We start from the raw sequence: 19,185 nt of genomic DNA, 5'->3' as shown, positions 1-19,185 counted from the left end.
TAGGCACAGAAAAATGCAGAAATTCATTTGGAATGGGAATTACAAAAAGTGACTGCAAAGAAAAGAGGAAAAGAAAGAAGGATGGAAGAAATGAAGGAAACAAGGAACGGAGGGAGGGAGCAGTGTACGCAAACAACACCACCGCGAGCAACCACAACGAAAACAAGAACGGGGGACAATGTTTTTAACATGCCCAAAGAAAAACACATACACTTAGAGCTTATATCCGACAAATATAGCACTGAGATGTGAAATTAAAGACATTTCCTGAAGACCAAAAACTGAAGTAACCCAAGCAATTAGTAGCCTTTATGAATTTCTTTACTGATGCAAACATACCAAAAAGAAATCCACGTTTACAGAATGGAATAAAGAATCCAGGAGTGAGTATACTGCTAAACACAAAGAAACTCTGAAAACCTTTCAGCAAATTGAGAATAGAAAAAGAACTTTCTCAGCCTGATACAAAGCATAGAAGATGACAGATCAAAAGCACAGAAAGAAAAAACCTGTCAACCATGAATGTTATATCAAAATAAAACTATACTTTAAAAATAAAAGGGAAATGAAGACCCTCCCAGGTAAATAAAACCTGAGAGAATTTGTTTCTAATAGAATTGTCTTACAAGTAATACTAAAGGAAGTTCTTCGTGTTAAAAGTTCTTGATTCCAGAGACTAATTTGCAACAACATGGAAAAAATAAGGAGCTGGTAAAGGTATGTAATTATAAAAGACATAGTTGTTCTCTTTTCTTCTCTTAAACAGTTTAAAGGCAATTGAAGAAAATATGTACACAACAAGCCCTCCATATTCCATGAGTTCTATATTCATAGATCTAACCAAATGCAAACCAAAATATTTGGAAAAAAATTGCATTGCTGTTTTGATGCAATACTTGATCCTTGTTCCTAAAAATATGTGGAACATTTTCTTCTTATTAGTCTCTAAATGATACAGTATAACAATTATTTACCTGGCTGTATTTGGTATTATAAGTAATCTGGAGATGATTTAAAGTATGGGAAGATATTTTTAGGTTATATGCAAATAGCACACTCTTTTATATAAAAGACTAAAGTGTCCATGGATTTAGATATTCATAGGGGTTTCTAAAACCATCCCCTGCAGATTCTGAGGGACAATCTGCACAAATATGTGTTACATGTGCATATATGAATGTAAAAAATTATCTCCTTGGACCTCTAAAACATGGAAATGTAGTATATTTGACAATAGCTACACAAAGGGGCAGGGATGATGAGGATGTAGGGAATGGACACCAAATGGTAGCCCAAATCCATGTGAATAAATTAGGAAGGTGAAAATGGTAGATAAAAATGTTAATCAAACAAACTCTACAAATATCCATACATGCTTGTCTTTCTTAGGTTTGTTTAGAGACATAAAGTTATAGAAAGCGATATTGGCAATAGAAGGATTATTAGGTTAGTAAGATATGCTAAAATAATATAAATATACACATAGCACTAATAGAATAAAAGAGGAAGGAAGTAAAATAAAAATATGTAAAAGATATATTCTGTATCTCACTGAAGTTAAGTTGGTAAAAGTTTGAGGTCTATTCTGATTAAGTTCAGATGTAGCTGGTAAACACAAGAGAAATTAAAATGAGTACACACAGTGAATATGATTAAAGGAATTAAAATGTTACAGTAGAGAAAATGTACTTAATCTAAGAGAAAGCAGCAAACAAAGAAATATAGTAAGAACACAGTGAAACACTTGGAAATAAAGATACAATGACAGCTATAAATACAACTATATCAATAATATTAAATACTAATGGATTAAACAATTCAGTCAAAGGACAAAGATTATCAAACTGCTTTAAAAATAAAATCCCGCTATAGTCTGTCAACCAAGAAACATGTTAGATTCAAAGATACCAATACACTGAAAAAAAATAAATAGGAAAGATGTCAGGCAGACGGGAAGAAGGCAGGCGTGATTATCCTCACACTAGAAGCGTTCCATTTAAAACACACTTCCACAGCATCCTTCCCTGTTTCTCCTTTGCATGCATGACCACATGATTTACTGTGTATTTTAATTGTTTGCGTATGAGCATCAGTCCTGTTGGAATGTAAGCTCCTTGCTGAGGTTGTTTTTATATATTTTTCTTTACATTTTTCAGCTTCATTTCTGGCACCTACATCAGGCCTTGACACCCTTGGGTACGTAATAAATATCTAATGAATGAGCTCTGTGAGACTGATATAGTTGCTGGGAAGAGAACAGTTAGTAAAACAAAGCCTTCACCTTTGGAACTCAAATTCTAGTGAATGTTTTAAAATGAGACACCTTTTGACTGAGCTGCATAGATAGCATACATAAGTAATTGATGAAAATGATGGTAATTATTGTTCCTTTCTCAGATCCAAACCAAGTTTTAACCATCTGTTTATTTCATTTTATTCTCCAGTATCTATATTCAGTAATACTAAAGGAAGTTCTTTGTGTTAAAAATTCTTGATTCCAGAGACTAATCTGTAACAACATGGAAAAAATAAGGAGCTGGTAAAGATATGTAATTATAAAAGACATAGTTGTTCTCTTTTCTTATAGATTATATCTATAATCCATAGCTAGATTTATTACAGATTATATCTATAATCTATAGCTAGATTTCTACTATTATCTATAGTTTCATCATTATTGTGTTTACCATTCTCTTTAGAAAAGTAGAAACTTCCCATATTTTACAGTCATCAAACATCTAAAATATGTTTAAAATTATTTCTAGATTTTAAGTAATAGCACCTGATTTTGTCTAGTATATTCACAAATAATTCTTATAACTGTAAGCACCATATTAATGAAAGATTTCACCTGTGCCTAATTCACTTGAAATTTATATGCTAATATGGAGAATTATTTGATACTAAGATACCCTAAATCTTTGAAACAGCTGATAAATTTATATTTGATTTGTTTCCTTTGGGAGGAAAAAAATATCAAATACAAATAAATCTAAATTAGGTCACCTTAGTGAGTAATACAACAAAATTCCACTATGTTAAGAAAAAGTTAAAAGAAGAGAGCAAGTTTGAGACAGTACTGTTTTTGTTAGTTTTTGAAAGGGAGAAATGTCTTATTTACCATTCATCCTTTATTTCAGGGCAACCAATGAGAGACAATATTTCTACTTTTCTTTATGTAGTTTAAAAAATGCAGCCTCAAATTTGTTTTAAATATTATATAATCGACAGACATAAACAGCTATTTTACCAAAAAATCTTCTATCTTTGAAGTTACAGGTGAAAATATACTAACGTGTCATATTCCAGGTTAGTTGTAAAGAATACTGGTAATAGTCACAGACAAGGGAAAGTGTCCACTTACTCTTATTTCCTGATCGACTTGTAGAAAATCTTAAGAAGAGAAAAAGATCAAAAGATCCAAAACTTTAAAAAAAAAATTGTTTTGAGGAAATTCTCACTGGGTGAGATCATTTACAAATAATAAAATGTCATAGGGGATGCGATTTGAAAATTTAATATTTATGATCAGTGTCGCTTTTTTAAAACACAGAACTATAGTGCCTATATAAATGGATGAGTTATAATGTTATATGTGCCATTTGCCAAAACAATGACTTCCCAAAGATTTTTTTGCTACTGAATTTTTTTGCTAGCCATTACAGATTTAGACGGTCTACTTCCATCATAGCTTCAAACTGATGAAACATGTAAGCTCCATATCATTTTTTTTCATTACCAAAGGCATGGATAGAATACTAAAATGAAAATGTGAAAAAGACAAAGCATTTCAAAGTAGAAAACGAACTTCTAAAACTTTCACGTTTTAATGTTTTTATTTAAAAGGGTCACCTGAAACTTTGAAATGGATTAATCGCACAAAGAAAACGCACCGGTTTTTGCATCTTTCCAGTCGTCCGAAAGGATAGTCTTGGTCTGGATAGTGTACTTGGAGATGGGACTGTGATTGTCAGAGCCGCGACTCCAAGTAAGACCCACAGACGTGGCTCTAACGTCCTCTATTCTCAGACCACCCGGAGGGCCTGGGGGGCCTGGAACGAAAATTGGGGTAATGAATCCATAAGTTCCAACTAGTGAGTGAAATATGCATTAGAACACAAAAAGTCCTTCTTTCAATTAATCCAAACAACATTTTTACAGTATGATCAGTGTTGTAGCATTTTTTTTTTTTAAATATAGAGTATAAAAATAAACACATCATTTGCGGTCTTCACTGAATTAAAGTATTTCATGTGTCTCTTTTGGAGACAGAAGATAAATGCTGTCATTAAAACAGTGTTATCATTCAGCATGCATATGATAATCTTGGACATATGATGATGTTTGACATCAACAAGACGATACAGAGGGCAGCATGATGAAATTTAGTGACAGTTTGCTGAATGCATGAATCAGACATACTAGCATAATTTAGTCTAGATATGACAATGTGTGGTCACATGATTCATTCTATCCAAAACAGAAAAACTACTTTCTTATAATCCTAAATGCTACAGTATTAACCCTAATGATGAAATAGTAAAGTATTTCATTGATAGTAGAATCATTTTATGAATGAATATGGATAATAACATTTCATGTTGTTTATAGCAATGAAAACAGTTTTCAAAGAAATGGTCTTACTTATATAAAATATTGAAAACAATTCATAGAGTTCGGCCATGAGTGCTCTGAAAACCTTACATTATATGTTAAAGCGTCTTCAGGCAGAAGAATCCTTACTACAGAACATGAAATAAAATTTAAAGTAGGCTCTCATACATGCTTCACAGCTCGGTGACATTGTTGTTTACTTATGTTCTGAACTGAGGGCTCTATCCTGAGCAGTGAAGATTAAAAGATACACGAGACACAACTTTTGGGCTGTGAGCTGCTTTTCATCTTGGGAAAAGGTGAAATGGACCAGCAAACAAGTACGTATCATGAAAAGTAGCAGATCCCATCATAATACTACACAAGATACTTCTATTTTGCATCATGTGTTCTTCTTTGTAAAATGAAGAGAAAGAGTATTTGAAGTGATAAAGGGGCATCTGATGCTTACCATGTTAAGGAAACTTTGTCAGGAATGTCAGAAAAAATAATGTCAGGAAACACCATCACTGGTCGTCTTTGCCCAAGAAAGGAAACCATTCTCAACTAAGCCCATCCTATTGAACATAACTATCAATCACATTCTGCTAAGTAACACTTTCATTTTGACTACAATGAATTTAATGCTAAAGAGCTTTGTTATCTTTTAGCTGAAAATAAATACTATCCTGATTTTATAGTGGATGAGTTGATTAGCCTAGCTGACATTTTTTCCTCCATATAGGCTTTGGTCCTTCCAGAGATATGGGCAATACCTCAAACCTTCACCAATTTCCTTATGGTTGGCCCCAAGAAAGAAAAGAATTTGAAGGTCGACAAACATATCATTACTAATATAAAGTAACACAAGACGCAACCTATTGATTGTAGTACATTTTATTATTTGGAAATGTATCACATATGCATATAATAAAGGTAAATAAACTTTCATGAATTTTTCACTATAATAATATATTTATACTGTCATTACTGTAATTATTTGATGTTAGATAATTGAAAACAGACACATAAAGAATGTAGAGTACATTTGATATTTAGAGGGAACACATTGTATTTTTCAAATAAAAGACCACATTGTAATACAGTGAACACTGTTGATCAGAATCACGAAGTTCATTACACAAAGCATCATCTCAATACAGTTACCGAGTGGAGATTTCAGAGTATTAAAATACAAAATTAGAGATGTAAACTAAAATAAATACTTTTTAGAAGGAAGATAATCTTCTAAAATTTAGGCATTGAGACACTGTTTCTAAGCAAAAGGGTATGGCATTTGAAAATGTTAAATGGAATTTAAGAAAAAAATTATCGTAAGCTAGTCTTCAATGACTAAACTATAAATTATTTCCCTGCTGTTATGCTTTGATGTTCTCAGAGTTTCAAATAAACAATTTTTTCACAAAGACTGTTTTAAAGCTGCATATTTTTGCACATTGGTTGGGACATTTTATGCATAATAATTTACTTCATTGTCTATTTATTGAAATGTAATATTACTCTATAAAACATATATTTATATTATGACATATATTTATATTTGTCACCTTAACCTTGGATATATGTCTAGCCTATAGTGGAATCTTAATAAATATTTCATGACTATGACTAGAGTACAAGCTTCATTCTCACACTTGCCTTGAAATACGGGATAACCACAGGAGGGGGAATTGAAAAGACAAATGAAAAGGGATAAGTGAGCAAGAACTGGAGAGTTTGAGCAAGTGAACAAGAATCCAAGTTATAATAAGGTTGGTTTTAAGTTTTGTGCTCTGGTTTATCTTGGTCAAATTTCTAAGATTTCATTTTCTCATCTGTAAAATAGAAGTAATATAAACATTAACTTGGATTGTTGGTAAGATTAAGTTAACATCCTTGAAAAATGTAGTGCTAGGTCTGGTCATAGGAAGCCCTCAGTGAACTCTAATTATTCAAAGTCTGAATGTCATTATTCCGACAGGAGTTTTCTAGGTTTTAGATACCTGGCAGCAGTAATTATTAGCACTTGTTAATCATTGTCATGGATATTTCACCAGATTGCTCATTTACCATTTGTCACTAAAAAGAAAGCAGTGACCTCAGAAATAGTGTTTTTGAGTAAATTTGATGGAGGTGAGGAAAAGTCTGGGAAGGGAAGATGTTCTAGTACATCCTCCATGTGGATGGGGTCCATCTGGGATGGTGGTACTGTAGAGAGCTCAGTCCAATTTGGGCAGCTTGCAGTAGCTCCCACAGGGAAGGGTTTCAAGCTTGGAGCCTTATGTTAGTTACCCTTTTTGGAGGGCGGGGGAGTGTTTTTGCTCAAAATGGAGACATGAGTGCTATGATAGTGTTATGGTGGATACATTGTGTCAACTTGGGGAGTCTAGAAGCTTAACTAAGTGACTCAGCAGTTCTACATCCTGGGGTGAAAAGGACGTGCCCTTACCACTCTGGGATGTTGTTCATTGTGTCCACTTGAAAAGTTTAGAAGGTTAAATGAGTGCCTGAGCAGGGAACCAGGGTCCTTACTTTGTATCCATCCTGAGCCTGTGCAAGAGGAGGACCTGGAAGTGACGTGAGTGCTACATGCTCCCTGGGTGGGGGCAGCCTATTTACAACATAAGGGAGGAAAAGAGGTTTCTTGCTCCCCCTTTTTGCTCTTGTTGCTTTGCTATCTTTTGCTGCTATGAACGTTTGCCCTCTGCCATGTTCTACTCTGCCTCGGAGCCAGCCAAGTATAGACTAAAATCTCCACAACCTGTAAGCTAAATAAACCCTTCCTTCCTTAATTTTGGGTGATGGGTATTTTGTCTCAGCAACGACAGAAAAGTAACCAGGACAGATAGAAAATAAAATAATGAAGCTACCTGTCCTTTAGGACATAGCAAGGTATTTAGGAACTGACAACTGTTTTGATTTTGTCAATGAAAAGACAATATATAATTGGGACCCTAAAAGTTCCGTTATTAGAGCTTTAATCATCTCAAAAAACCCTTAAGAAGTGAACAGAAGCCAGGGAAAACAAAAGAATATTAATGTGTTCCATGCAGCTTAGTTCATTATTTCTCCACTAACACCTCCTCAGGGTCTGCCCAGGTTCTTCTCCACTGTGTAGCTAAGGACTCATAAGAGCATTATTACCAGGAAACAAACTGCTCAGATACCAAGGACCTCAGGGATCTAACCTGCTTTCAGAAATCAAACATATAGTAGAGGACAAATTGTTTTGGTCTTCTATTTTTTCTTTCTCTAATTTTAATTACTAAGGATTTCAGGTGGGGAGAATAAAAGGAACTCAAATATTTCTGAGGACTCTCAGGCAAGTCGGTCTCTCACTACTTCTTCTTGCTATGAAATAACTGAGGAGCTGGAAAGAGAAGAATAGGAGGAGGAAAACATATGGAGCAGAGGCTAAAAAGTTACCTAAAGAATGCTTTTTTGCTTTCACGTGTAGTTTTATCTTCGTCTCTCATTACCATCTCCTCCCACCTCCTATCCTGGAGTTCCTAAAATATATTTTACATATTCATGTATCATATCCCTACAAAGCCTGTAGGTTTTGTTTCCTGATTCTTCCAGATGCTGCCAAGATGTCATCATGAAGGGACACCACTAGTTGTGTTAGGTCTCTTCAGCTGCTGAATTCTTCTCTTATAAAAGTAACAAAGTTCAAGGATAATTTTTTTTTTTGCATCTTCTTTTCCCATTCAAAATCACAGTGTTCTTTGACTGCCTTTCTTTGGCCTATCTTTTGCATTTCTCAGGCAGAGGCTGTCACATGGACTAGTCCTCCTTTTCTATATTTATTACATATCTCTTACAGTGTCTTCTTTCCAACCATATTATTTCTACCTGGTTTTATATGTACTTCTCGGGGACAGGTGATTAAAAATGTTCCATAGAACCTCCCCTGCAGGGGATAAATGATGGAACAAAGTCCTTGATGGTCTTATTTCTACACTGGGGGCCTTTGGAGTTAGCTAAACGGAGTCTACAGTAATTACTGAGACAAGTTTCTGCCATTGTTTTCACCTAGAAAGGACTTGAAAAGAATCATAATTATCCTCTATCATCAGTGGTTCAATACAGATTCTCATTCGACCCGTCTGTACTTTTTTTTTAAATTTTTCTTGGCTTTGAACATTTTTAGTATTAAATCATGAGCTATCAGCAGATAATAGAAACAGTTCAATATTTAATGTAGAGCGCATACTTCAAAGCTCATGCAAGCCAATTCTGTGTGCTTCATGAGAACATGCTAAACCTAGAGACATTATCAGGGGTATCCAGCAGTCTATCAGTGGTGGAAGGCAGAGTCAGAACAAGATACAGGGCTTCCTGGCATTATACATCCCAGGTAAGAAATGTGCATGTGCAAATTCAGATCATGCAGCTTTACTGTGTCAGTAAAGGAAAGGACTTTGAAAGAACAGTGTAAATACACCACTGATAGCTTTTAAAATCTACATCATATCTGTTAATGAACATTATCATATCACCCATTTGTAAATTCATTCTCACTACATCCGCAGCATCTTTTCCCCATAGACTGGATACTGAACCCAGAGACTTTGCACATACCTTTTAAATTATTTTTTTCATGAGGCAGAGTGTTGCTAAATCACTCAGTACTCCAGGTTGCACTTGTGATCCTTCTGCCTCAGCCTCCCGTACTGTTGGGATTATAGGCATGTTCCATCTTACCCTGAGATTTGTGAAATTTCCAGTTTTCTTGATCACCATAAAAATATATTTTAAATTTTGTTAATAGTTTTAGAAGAAAAAAACTATGTATGAATGAAAGATAAATATTATTCCCACTTGTTTTCATTCATATGTAAAATAATTACAAAGAAAGTACAGCAACGTACAAAGACTATCAGTTCAAACATCTGCGGAAAGATAGTGGGAAAATACATTTTCTACGTGATTACTCACACATTGTAAGTTGACCATATATTCTCAATCAATAATACATTAAAATTTTTGATAAATTAAATTGGACAGAAAATTTGAATTTCAGACCCCATCCAGCAGCTAGAAATACATTTCAGGCATCACATATGTCAGTGACACTATTTAGTAGTATCCCTTGCTGCTCTCTCCCTTTAAACGCTATAGCTGGCCTTCTAAACAACTATAGCTGAAGAATTCAGCCCTAACCACTGGTCTTTTAGGGACACCCCTTCACATATTGCACTCCTCTACTATAAACCTACTGATCCCAGGTTGGTAGTAAGTAGGAAAGACACTTTATTATTCTCTTTTCCACTGTGAATGCCCCAGTAAGTAATTAAAAGCAAAGCACTACATAAAATACCCTATGGTTTCATGTTTATTTTTATGAAAATGAAAAGTGCCAATGAAAAGTCTGGAGATGGTAAGAAAATGAAAAATATTTCCGAGCTAACTTTCCCTTTTTAAAGAAAACAATTTCAAATGAAAGCTGCTGAGAAAGAACATCAATTATATCAGGAATGTGGTTTCTAAACTCAAATAAGTCAATTAAGGTCCCTTTAGTATTAAAGGTATTATCTTGCCTTAAAAATTAGTTAAGAAAATTGCTCTATAATAATTCTACAAAATGTAAATCAATGTTGTGTGATCTTGTTGATTCTTGAACCTGTACTAAGGCAAAAGTAAATGTTAAATATATTTGCCATGTGATGAGAGTTCGGTAGTTTTCTTAACATCTGACATCAATGAAAGTGAACTTAGCTCGTAATTAAAGGTGAAAGTGAGGTCAATGTATCATGATATTTTTGCTATTTGATAGTGACGTAGTTTATTTAAACAAGAATGTTCTCCCTTTCCCAGTTCACAGCTATGCTTGCCATGCTTTCTTTTTTTTTTTTTTTCCTTTCCCAAATTATAAATTCCTATCTGGTCTTCGTAGTTTAATTTTAGATATGGAGCATGGAGGAAGGTGCCCATAATGATGACTCACACATGTCTCCATGGTGATGTTTAGAGACATTTGAAAACATCACTTCTCAATAAGAAAATTTTCAATGTATTATTAATACTGGAAATTGATCTAGACCTCAGGTCCAAATTCTAAGATAGTTCTTTCTGTGACAGCAACTGAGACTAAAAGTAGAAAAGTTGGAAATGGGTAACATCTTCAACCAGAGACATTTATTCCTTGAAAACGACTATTTTTAAAATACAAACTGTGTAGGTAATGATTTAAGAATCAGATTCATATCCCTCAAAGGCTTCCTGAGGGTTCTTCCAACCACACAGGCAGTTGTTGAAGGCACAAAATGGGAAGCCCACATAGTATCTCATACCTAAATATAAAACCATCTGAGAAGAACAAAATTATGTTTTGTGAAGGAACAAGAATTTTGAGCATGTCACTTTGACCAAAAGAAGGAGAAGAAAGCAATTTCAGACAGTGAAATTTACACAGTCCCATCAAGAATTACACACACTTCAGTTTTAATCCCCAACTTAAGCCTGTGTCCTTCCAATAAAAATTTCAATCTTCTTTCCAAATGCAAACATCATGGAGTCTGACGGCAGGAGTTAACAAATTTAATGTGAATGCATGTTGTTAATGGTTTAGCCCATCTTCAAGGAATCCTTGCTGTGGAGATGGTATTTCCCTACACATGCTGTCCATGAACTTCCCAATCCCAGGAATTGTCTCAAGGCCCTTCAGGGTCAAGGTCTGTCTTCTGTTTACTGCTGCTTTTCATCCCTTCCCACCAAGGAATATGAATGGCACTGGGATTCAAAAGGCAGCGGGAATTTTGTCCCTCTTAGTTTACATCCTAATAAAGATGATACACTGGTGAATCTGTCAGCAACACTATTCATTACCTGCTTGAATAAATCAAACAGTTCATGCAGCAGCAGCAATACTATTGTGCTATAACTCATGAGTTCTCCATACAATTTTCAAGTAATAAGCTAACTTCTAAGATATAATGGTAAAGCAAAACAGGACAAGAAACTACAAAACTTTCACTTGGCAATATATATACGATGAATTGGGTTAGTTCACTAGGCATTGTTTTCAGGGATTAATGAAGCTGTATAATTATGTTTTTAAAAACCTTTCTGCCCAAAATATGTTTAGAAGTTTCAAAATGGGAAACATCCTCTAAGAACTAGGCTGGAGCAGAGAAACAAATTGCAGAAGCTACAAGATGGATTTAATTAGTGAAATCTAGTATAATATGTTACAAAAAAAAAAAAAAGGCTTTCACACAAATGGTGAGTGTCAACGGTCACCAGGTTGGAGGCAGGCTCGCACAGACGGGGAGAAAGGGGTCCACCATGTTTTTCTCTCCATCTTTTCTGTTTTTACCTGCAAGAGGAAAGACCAATGCTGAAGGGAGAGTGTGCACGTCCATCTCTGGGCAGGAAGCCATCATGTTTGAGTATCTAGATGTTTCCTTGACAGATAGGCTGAAATCATGAATACAGAGAGCTTTCTTCTTCTAGACACTGAAGGGGGTCCAGGGGAGCAGAGGCAGAAGTGACAAGCTTTACCCTACTGGAACCTCTTTCCCACTTAAGCAATAACTTTCTAAAGAACAAAGTTCCAACTGGAGTCGTCTGAAACACACACATACACACAGACACACACACACAAGCAAAAATCAATCAAAACAACCCCAAAAAGCAGAACTCCTGGACTCTATAAATTTCATTCCACGTGGTACAAGTTTATGTAAGAAAGCATATGACATTTAACTAAAAAAAAATATACTGAGGATGAAATTTAGCAAGTTTGCAAAAGATAGTCAGTACTTGGGGTTGGATGCCATGAAAGCTCATATCCAGGTAGTATTATTTGCATGACTATCCCTATGTAGTAATGGCAAAGCGGATGAAAATAAAGGAAAATATTTATTAATAGTTGCCATGACTAATGTGTAAACCATAACTATTAAATATTTGCTTTCATAAAAGTGGGATCTGAAGATTATAGGAATAAACTGGCTAGCCTAAAACCACAGGTTATTAAACAGAGTATATGTATAATCTAGGTTCGCCTAATGCCAAAGGCCACAGCCTTTCCAGTGTACCATGCAGATCTTTTAAAAATTGTATATTTATATTTATATAATGACATTTTAGAGAATTGTGTAATGGTCAGGCAATCATCCGCCTCTATCCCCTATCCACAAGGAAAGTTTGTTCTTAGGATTGGGTCACTTTACAGCCACTACTGTCCCCTGCTGATAGTTGTTAGAATAGAGCAAATAGTATTTAGGAAAACTTTCCTCTGCTGAAAGTTTGTTGTAAATTTAGTCCTTATGGAAAATTGGCAACAAAGGTCCAGAGCGCATACAACACTTTAATTCTATGAAATTTGAAGCCCTTTAAATGAGAAATGAAACTGCTAATTTTAGATATAGTTTCCCCTTTAAGTTTTTAATAGCTTTTGCTACCTTACCAGAGCTTGCTCATTTTTAAATTGGCCTTTTTAAGTTTTGAGAAAGAGGGCTGTGAACAGTCACACCGTGAGCTTCCTAAGCAGGGTGCCAGGATGACCAGTGCAGGTCTCTACAGCCCCAGGAAGAGAGGGATCTGCCAGACTCCTATCACAACAGTCCCTTGTACAGGAGACACTCTCAGGGGTGTCCAGAGGGGAAGTCAAGCTCTTCTCATTCAGATGCAGTAGACATGCAGGGAGCAGTGGTAAGTCTGTTACACAGACACTAACCTCTTCAGTGATACTCATGCAAGTGATCCTTTCACTACAGCATATGACAAATAGTTTGCTACTGATAGCACTGAGAAGTAGGTAGTTACAATGCTACTGATTTATTTACATATTTGCAGGGTATTGTGTGATATATAGGGTATGCACGTTTGCACACACACAGGATATTCAAAGGAGGGTGAACCTGCCTATCTTCTCAAATATACATCATTTCTTTTGGGAGGAAAACAAACATTTTTCTCTAGCACTCAAAAACACACAGTATATTATCAATGTCCATAGTTATCCTATTGCATAATAGAACACCAGAAGTTGTTTCTTATATCCGAAACTGGGTCAATCAACTTGTGTCCATTCCCTTCTCCAGCCTGACTCTTACTGGGCTTTGGTCACCACCAGCCTACTCTCAGCGTCTACAAGATTCCACGAGTGAAGGAGGTAACAGTGTGCTTGTCTTTCTGTGCCTGGCACACTTCACTTCACATCGGGAATGACCTACAATGCAATCCAGGTGGTAAATGACAGGGTCTCAGCTTCTTCTATGGCTGCATATATATTGTTTTTCCTAAACAGTAAGCAGGTTTGAAGTTACACCTCTAATATGCAAACATGTACTCACTTGCCTCCCAATGCACTTTCAAACAAAGGGGCGGGTGTTCCAGATGGGCCTTACGCAATGCACATAAACCTCAGCGGGCTTCCTCAGCTTCTTCCCAATCCACAGATTGATCATTACTGACGGCTAGCAATGGGCAGTTAGAAATTACAAGAGTGTTCTTTGTTTTATAAAATAGTGTTTACTGTTTAAGAACAGAGATTTTGGATTTATGCCAGCACCTGTGATCACTTAGGAGGGTTGAGCATGCAGTTAAACATAATGGGAAAGCTCTGGTGCAGAGGAGGCTGTGGCCCACTGCCTGCTGCTCGGATTGAATGGGATGTGTGGACTCCCAGGTACACGGCACGGGGGGTGGGTCTGAACGACAAGCCTGGCGTACTAGGTCACCTTGGAGAAAAGGGGAGGATGCACAATGGTCAGTTAAACCCTCAACATTTCTTCCATTCCCTTGGAGTATTTTTCATGTAATCCTAGTAAGAATGACAGAAGCTACGGAAGCCACATGATGGGAATTGGAAGTCACTAAACCTTGCTAAGAGGTTTGTCTGAGGCAACTTCATTTTTATTTGCTTAGATGCAAAATACAGTTCAGGACCTAACCTAATCTCCAGTGACCTGGTGGGGTCAGCTGATGGCGCCTGGACAGTAGCAAGGGGAAGCCCGCCTACAAAGTGCACCGGCAGGATGGAACTGCAGAGGCCTGATCTTGGAGAGGGCAGACTTGACAAAACTCATACATAGTCAAATACGTACGCATGGAACGGATTTGATATCACTTAGCCTTTTCTTGGTTATTTTTCTAGGAATAAAGCTAAAGAATTTTCATCTTCTTTTAATAAAATGAACTAAAAAGAGATGATATTAATGAAACTAATTTTAAATACCCTAACATTGTATTCTACTCTTTAACTTGCCTTAGAATTATCAATGACTCAGAGTATTTTAGGGAGCAATCGAATTAATTTGATAAACTAAGTAACATATACCAACAGTGGTAGAGAAGTATGATTAAAAATTACATGGTCTGATTTCCGTACTTGGGGAAATTAAAAACTGACTGGAGAAAAGTTTAGGTAATTAAATTTGGAACACTGATATCGGCCCAGACTCTAGCTTTATAATGTGATAGTTGAAGAAGTTGCTTAAATTTTCTTTGCCAATGAAATTTATGAAAGTCCTGTAGCTCATATACATTGTAATCTCGGCCAGGTGTGGAGGCTGAAGCAGGAGGATCACTGCAAGTTTGAGTCCAGCTTGGGCTACAAAGTGAGTCCAAGGCCAGCCTGAACTGCATAGTGAAACCCTCTCTCAAAAATGTGAAAACAAATAAAAATAAAACTTTTGAATGAACTATTTTTAATATATAATAATTACATGTTGTATAAAAAAGCAGAAAATTCACACCAAAATTTTAATTAACCATTTTTAGGCCAAAGAGTGCACTTCAAAATCAAGCTTTAAGCCGCTTACTTTACTATTTTGCTATTGTAATTATAACGGTATGGAGTTATCGCGAGGGAGAAAACACATTGTCAGCTACTACAGCTTCGCCTTGTTATTAGGTCAGCCGTAAGCATACCATCAGCACAACAGAAATTGCGAAGTCTACTCTCAGTGGCTTTCCATAGAGTCAACATTTCTCACTGAAGTACAACAGGGCTGGGATTTCATTGTTCTACATTGATGATTTTTACATTATTGAATATATCTGAATTAGTGTTGGCATACTGTGCTGCAGTAGCCAATCTGCATTGCTGATGTTATATATGAAGTCATACTACAGATTAAAAACTTGCTCTCCTGTTAGGTAGCTGGTGTATTACCTCGGGCAGGTAACTTACGCTTCTGGGACTCAGTTTCCTCTAGGCGTAAAAAGGTGATAATAACACTTGTCTCATAAAACTGCCTGCTAAAGAGTGTCTTTAGTACATGGGATATGTACTTTATGTAATAAATATATATATGATACACAATATGTATTTCATTAGAATATACTACAAAATTATAATATTGATATCACATATATTAAATTATGTTATTTTTAAATTTTTATATTCATAATCTCTCCACGGCATAAAGGTTTGAATTGCAAAAAATATAACATTTTGTCAACAAGTCAAAATTATTTTCAAAATATAAACTAATTGCTATTTATTAACTTATAAGGACTTTTTGATGTCATGCATTATTTGTATGTGCTCTCAAACACTGATATATTTCACATAATTTTTAGCTTATCTTGGCATAATTATCCATAAATACAAACAGATGTATAAACCTATATGGAGCACTGCAGTGGAAAGTCTAGAAGTTCACAGTGCTTATTAAGTCCTATAATGCTTTCTTCCCTTCTTGTGAAAGGAAATGATGAAGAAACACAGTTGATTATTATTTAAGGATGCCATGGATACAGATCAACTGTGTAAAAGAAGAAATTCCAGTTGGCCAAAATCTGACCAGTTTGATTATAAGACAGAAAGCCAGAAGTAACCAATTTACGTTCAATATACTGTATATTGAGAAATACAATTTCAAATCATTGATATTCTTTAAAACTCCAGCAGCAACTGGAAAAGTGGTTATTTTCACCACTTTGGTTTTTTTGAAAACAGAACTATTAAGTTCCAACTTTGAAGCAGTCTACCATTTTCTAAATTCTGTGTTTATTATAACCAGATATGCAATTCAGCTCAATATTTCAGCTTTAGTATATCATAATTATGGAGAAATGGTCCCTAATAGCTTTCCTTTGACCTGAATTTGAATCGAAGAAGAAAGAGGAATGCTTCATTTCTGGGAGGCTTTGCTATTAATAGCTGTATTACTGTGGTTTGGGGCAGAGTAGGGTCAGAATGCCTGCGAATGGCGCCCAGTCCATCATGAGTCCAGCCGGTGTGGGCAGGAAGGACCATTTTGCTGTCTCCATCTTCCAAGGCTGACCGAGACAGAATCTTCAGTTTGTGCTGTGGCAAGATTTCCTTGGCCAAAACACGTGGAAAGGACAGGCAATTATCCAAAGATCTGAGGTGACTGTGTTTTTCTGCCCCAAATACTTGAAAAGCTACCTCTTCAATTTGACTCTGGTGGTCTGACCTCTGATGTTTTCTGCCTATATAGGTTTGTCTGTCTTCTGGATCTCCTCCCAGAGTGTGTGTGCATATGCATGTGTGTGTGTGTGTGTGTGTGTGTGTGTGTGTGTGTGTGCATGTTTTGAGGTATGTGTATACCAAAATGCTAAATTTGATGTATTATATGCAACCTGTATGTCTATTCCTCTTATATCATGGTGATTAACCTGATTAAGGCTTTTTGAACTAATTTTAACCTGGCATGTCTTAATAGTAATTTTGAGTATAGGTCTATATTTACTTCCTTAATGATAATAATTTGAACATAAGGATGATGGAACATAATGTAAAAGTTTATGCCAGATACCACAGAAATCTAAATTTTTAACGGATTCACTGTCCTGTTGACTTCACTATTAGTCAAGTTTCCTGAGTTATTCATACCGATAGAACCTTAAATAACCCAAGAGTTGGTGATTTAACCTTTTCCTAATGAATATTTTTGATGTTATCTTTTCCAACATATTCTTAGCATATGACAGACAATAGGAAGAGAAAAAGGAAAGAAACATTTTAGCAGAAACTGAAATCAGGTGTCTTATGACTTAGCAGTAGTGATTCTGAAAAGGCTTAGTTAATCTTTTGGATTTGAAGTTTTAGAAATTAATTATAGATTTTATTTATGCTTTCTAGTAGAAGCCTAGTAGAATGAAAAGACTAGACTGGGATTCCAAGATGACTGTGCACCAGTAAATAGATGGGCAATGTGTAGGAAGGCACTTTCTTTCAAGAGTCCACGTTGGTAAAATAAGTGTTGTTTGGATGACCTCTAGGATTAATTCTACACTAAAATTTTGTTTTGAAATGGCCACACAACTGAAGATATTTTATATAGTTACTTTAAAAAAATCAGAACAAATAGATGTAATGAATCATTTGCCAAGAATGGAATGACTAGTATAATTTTAGATAAAAGAAAATGGTTACTTATACCATTGGCCTTAAAGAAAGAGGACTAATTTGTTGGAAACAACACCTATAAGTGAAAGCATTGGGGGGCAAGTTGGCTTGAACAGCACAGCATGCTGTAGTGTGGATACAAAGGCTGCTAACACAGAACAGCTGGAAGTGATAAACACTTGAGAGCTTTTCATAGAAAACACTTTTAGCTGGGGCTGGGGATTTAGCTCAGTGGCAAAAAGCGCCTGCCTGGCAAGCGCAAGGTCGTGAGTTCAGTTCCCGGTACCGGAGAAAAACCAAAAAAAAAAAAAAAAAAAGACTTTTAGCCAACCATTTCTAATTGTGTAAAATGTAGTGATACGAGGCAGACAAGAAAGTATATTCACAGCTTTCATCCAGCTATTTTATTCAAGTATGTCACACCAACTTATCCAGTAGTTTAAAAGTAGTTCAGTCATCAAATAAATGACCTCCTTCATCAAGAATCTAGTAACCATGTCATCAAGCCAACTAATAAAAACTTCAATAAATCACGGCAAATAAAGGTGACATCTAACATATATCTTTCCTCCTTCTGTAACTGTGTGGCCTTAGAAATAAAGTGGGAACACACACAGAACCCCAAAACATCACACAAAACACATATACACTGTGTTCACGTCTAAATGAAAATCTGCATAAGAAAAAGTGATTATAAACTTCTACTATAACAATATAAACAATGCAAGTGTATTTGAGGATAAAAATATTTATACAGCTTTTATAGTATCTGCTTTAACTTCAGGTATTCTTTTACAAAAGTATTTTCAAATTTCATGAAATACATGTTGAGGTTGAAAATCAGATCAAACGTTTTAGATAACGAAGTATCTTTTTATTTTGTTTTTCTTTTTTAAATCTCAGACATGACTTAACAAATATTATTTAATGTAGTACATAAGTACATAAGGAGGGGACCTGAAAAGAATAATCATAAATGTATTTTCTATTTGGCAGTTTCAATGGCAAACATGCATTTCTCATCCGGGTGTTGGGAAGGTGTTTCTAACATCTGGTAGCAACATGAAAGATATTTATAATACAGCAGAAATATCAGAGAAAGTCATAAAACACATACAAGTTAAAACATCATTTCTTGCTTTTGTGGGCTGATTTTATGGTCCATTTTTGAATCATGACCAAAGGTGCATTCATGAATGAGAATTTAGTTTTGGCAAGCTCTATGTGTATATGTTCCTACAAATGCTGGCGAATAAACC

The 19,185-nt window shown here is 35.5% G+C and overlaps 1 protein-coding gene across 5 annotated transcripts in view; it reads right to left on the bottom strand.

Annotated features, from left to right (window-relative positions):
• The window catches only part of Cntn1 (contactin 1), a 385,843-nt gene that overhangs the window by 60,093 nt on the left and 306,565 nt on the right, over positions 1 to 19,185 (bottom strand). For 4 of the 5 annotated variants that reach the window (XM_005406565.2, XM_005406566.2, XM_005406567.2 and 1 more), the window contains one exon: positions 3,894 to 4,052. In XM_005406565.2, coding sequence (XP_005406622.1) covers positions 3,894 to 4,052 — 159 coding nt within the window. Of the gene's footprint in view, positions 1 to 3,893; positions 4,053 to 9,381; positions 11,915 to 19,185 lie in introns of those variants that run through there. The other variant, XM_005406569.2, reaches the window with a different exon arrangement.

Source organism: Chinchilla lanigera, unplaced genomic scaffold, assembly GCF_000276665.1.
Source record: "Chinchilla lanigera isolate Chin_1 unplaced genomic scaffold, ChiLan1.0 scaffold00099, whole genome shotgun sequence".
In the NCBI taxonomy this organism is placed as follows: domain Eukaryota; kingdom Metazoa; phylum Chordata; class Mammalia; order Rodentia; family Chinchillidae; genus Chinchilla; species Chinchilla lanigera.
The sequence above is the reverse complement of the archived record's forward strand: the minus strand, read 5'-3'. Positions and strand labels throughout refer to the sequence as shown.